The 3,326-nt window shown below is 31.0% G+C and overlaps 1 protein-coding gene and 1 long non-coding RNA gene across 6 annotated transcripts in view; one reads left to right on the top strand and one right to left on the bottom strand.

The window, feature by feature from the left end:
- Positions 1–3,326, top strand: part of LOC106458377 (aryl hydrocarbon receptor nuclear translocator homolog) — a 167,575-nt gene that overhangs the window by 132,546 nt on the left and 31,703 nt on the right. For all 5 annotated transcript variants that reach the window (XM_022384561.1, XM_022384559.1, XM_013917885.2 and 2 more), the window contains one exon: positions 1,633–1,750. In XM_022384561.1, coding sequence (XP_022240269.1) covers positions 1,633–1,750 — 118 coding nt within the window. The remainder of the gene's footprint in view (positions 1–1,632; positions 1,751–3,326) is intronic.
- The window catches only part of LOC111085539, an 11,774-nt gene continuing 11,675 nt past the window's right edge, over positions 3,228–3,326 (bottom strand). Inside the window, exon 3 of the long non-coding RNA XR_002610362.1 lies at positions 3,228–3,319. This is a non-coding gene — a long non-coding RNA (uncharacterized LOC111085539). The remainder of the gene's footprint in view (positions 3,320–3,326) is intronic.

The raw sequence follows: 3,326 nt of genomic DNA, 5'->3' as shown, positions 1-3,326 counted from the left end.
TATATATATATATATCCATACAGTGTTTGAGGTTGAATATAACTTCTGATCAAAGCAAGCTACCTACATAGATCAGAACTGAACATTAACCCTCTAAGTTATCTAGCTAATTCAACATATTAACCTATTTCAAGAAGATACTGCTTGGGATTCATTGATTCAACAGTTGGTTGAAAATAATCCTTATAATACATGTATATATATATACAAATGGAAAATAATAAATAAAACTATAATTAATAATTGAGAATTTAAATATTGTTAATGAAACTGATTAAGGTTCATTTATATATTGTAAACCTGAAACAATAGATAAGGTTTGAAAGTTAGGAACTGGAAATATAATTTTTTAGCATATTAACTAGCTTAAAGTACAATACGTTTTTAATGTTACAAATGAAATAAACAATATCCTTATAACTGTATTTCTTTGTTTTTCTTAAATTTCTCAGTTATAAAAAAGATTGAAATTGTGATAAGTTGTTTTTTAATTTTCTGAATTTATGTTTTGCTTACTTTAAGGTAGTATTAAGATATTATGTTTGTTTTCAAACAGGTTTAAGCACATCCATACTTCTTTATAAAGTATTCCAGATAGAAAAAAACACCTTCACTGTATTGAAACAGGTTTCGTATAGAACTTTCTGCTAAAGGAAACTGCATTTATTCTAATACATGAAAAACTAATTCTGTTTTCAAGAGAAAGTAAAATTTCAAAGGACAAATTGAGGACAATTTATTAACCCATTGACTGCTGATTCAGTGTATACAGCTTGCAAAACTTCTGCGTGAGTTTAAAGCAACTGCAGTTAAATGATTAATTGTATTTACATGTATCATAAGTACAGCATTCTTTAGTGCTTAGAAATCAAAGTATCTTAGTCATCCATTCAGCAAACTAGTTCACTTACAATATACAGTTTTTATTACTTTAATTTCTGTTAAAGTATATTGTATCTCTGTGTATAGATAATGACAGAAAGCAAATGCTTTTGAAGTGTTGAATGAATATAATATTTGACTTTAATGGGGTTTTTTTTTACTGTCTTAGTGGTCAAATTTCCTGAAAAATGAAGTTGGTCTTTGTTGAGAAAAGAATCTTTTTCAATTACTTAACTTTATAAATCTTTCCTGGGCCTGGCATAGCCAGGTGGTTAGGGCACTCGGCTCTCAATCTGCGGGTCGCGGGTTAGAATCCCCGTCCCACCAAACATGCACACCCTTTCAGCCATGGGGGCATTATAATGTGACGGTCAATCCAACTATTTGTTGTTAAAAGAGTAGCCCAAGAGTTGGTGGTGGGTGGTGATGACTAGCTGCCTTCCCTCTAGTCTTACACTGCTAAATTAGGGACGGCTAGCATAGATAGCCCTCGTGTAGCTTTGCGCGAATTTCAAAACAAACAAATCTTTCCACTTTAACATTACTTTTTATGATACAGTGGCCACCTGGATCATAATGATTATTAATTTTGAACTACTCTATCACGTTTATCTACATATTTTATAGATATAATTTTAGATATTTTTTTAGTTCTATATTCCTTTTTTGTATTATTTTCTATTTATTATAACAACAGAGCATAGTCCATGTAATCAATGAGTCAAATGAAAAGTGAACATTTTCTTTCAGGCAAACTGGTTGAACTCCAGCTTGTTTGATCTAATTCACCCTGAAGACATTGATAAGTTACGAGAACAACTCTCTACACAAGAGTCTCCTAACTCAGGACGTATTTTGGACCTCAAAAGTATGTACTCCTGTTTCATTTTGTGTTCAGTACTTTTCCTATACTTACAAATACAGTAATAAATAAAGCTGTTTTCATTCTTTTGAATTTCTAATGAAGTTCTAACTGAATTAAACAACAGTTTGTCACTGGTGGCATGTCATAAGGCACTCTAAGTAACCATTTTTGATTGGTAAATGCTTGATTATTAAATCGAGTTTGTTGTAAAAATAGATTGTATTACTGAAAATGTCTGAATTGTCATTTCTGTATATATTAATGTTTGTTTTTTATTCATATATTCCCAAGTAAGAAAGAAGTCTAAATATATATATATATATATAAATTTTAAGATATCCTGAAGGTAAAACAAAGTTTAAAAATGAATAATAATCCAATTAAAACAAGAAAAACTAAACTATGGAAATATTTATTGTGAGTAAAAAATAAAGCTTATTAAATGAAAAAGAACATCAAAAATTAGACTGACTGGAATACATGCAGGAATTTTATGTGATTTATTAAAGACACACAAAAAAGGGTGTCCAGTAAGACTACATATATATAGTATCATATATTGAAACATATAATCACAAATTAGCAATTCTTACTTGATTATATTAGAACATCAAGTAGTAATGAATATCTACTAACTTGTATATTTTAAGTTTTTGGAAGAATTAGAAACTTTAAATTTTAGAAATAAGGTTACATTGTTTTAAAAATAAAAAAACAGCTAAATGTGATAGAAAAAATATCCAATAAAACAACTTTTTGTCTGTGTTAACATACCATGACAATTAAATACATTCATTGGTGATGTAACAAACACAACCTTGACCTTAGCATAAGTATAAACCTACTCCTTATGTTTTATCTATTACTAGCTGAGTTACCCGGCGTTGCACGGTAAAAATTTGTATTTGAAATGTATAGATCAGTATTTTTTCAGCAAATTATTCAGTAAGTAGACAAAAGCTGTGATGCGAGAAATAAAAAAGCATTTAATCAAACAAAGCTTTATTTGAAATTAGGTCGTGTTTGAGCTTGTCTTGTTCTTTGAGCCTGAAGTCATACATCATGTTGCTCCTCTGTTTCTTGCTCTCTGTAAGTTATTTGTCTTAATTTTTGTGCTTGAAGTCTGGTTTGACATTGTTCAGAAGTTTCTTGTTGTCTATATCCAGCTTGCCTTGATGATTCTGACTGAACTCTAGCTTTGTGCTGTTCAACAGTTTCTTGCTATCTTTGAGTAGCCTGGCTTTCAGCTTGAGCTCGAAGTCTAACTTTATGTTGTTCCAAAGTCTCTTCTTGTATTTGAGCAGCCTGTCTTGCAGCTTGTGCTTGAAGTCTAACTTTACGTTGTTCCAAAGTCTCTTCTTGTATTTGAGCAGCCTGTCTTGCAGCTTGTGCTTGAAGTCTAACTTTACGTTGTTCCAAAGTATCTTCCTGTATTTGAGCAACCTGTCTTGCAGCTTGTGCTTGAAGTCTTTGATTGCATTCTTCTTCTGTTTCAGCTGCTCTTTGTGCTTACATTCTTTTAGCGGCAGAAGACTTTCCATAGAAAGGGCATTTCTTGGGTGGCACAATCACCTGTATC

This window comes from Limulus polyphemus, unplaced genomic scaffold, assembly GCF_000517525.1.
Source record: "Limulus polyphemus unplaced genomic scaffold, Limulus_polyphemus-2.1.2 Scaffold453, whole genome shotgun sequence".
Classification (NCBI taxonomy): domain Eukaryota; kingdom Metazoa; phylum Arthropoda; class Merostomata; order Xiphosura; family Limulidae; genus Limulus; species Limulus polyphemus.
This window is presented reverse-complemented; position numbering and strand designations above follow the sequence as displayed.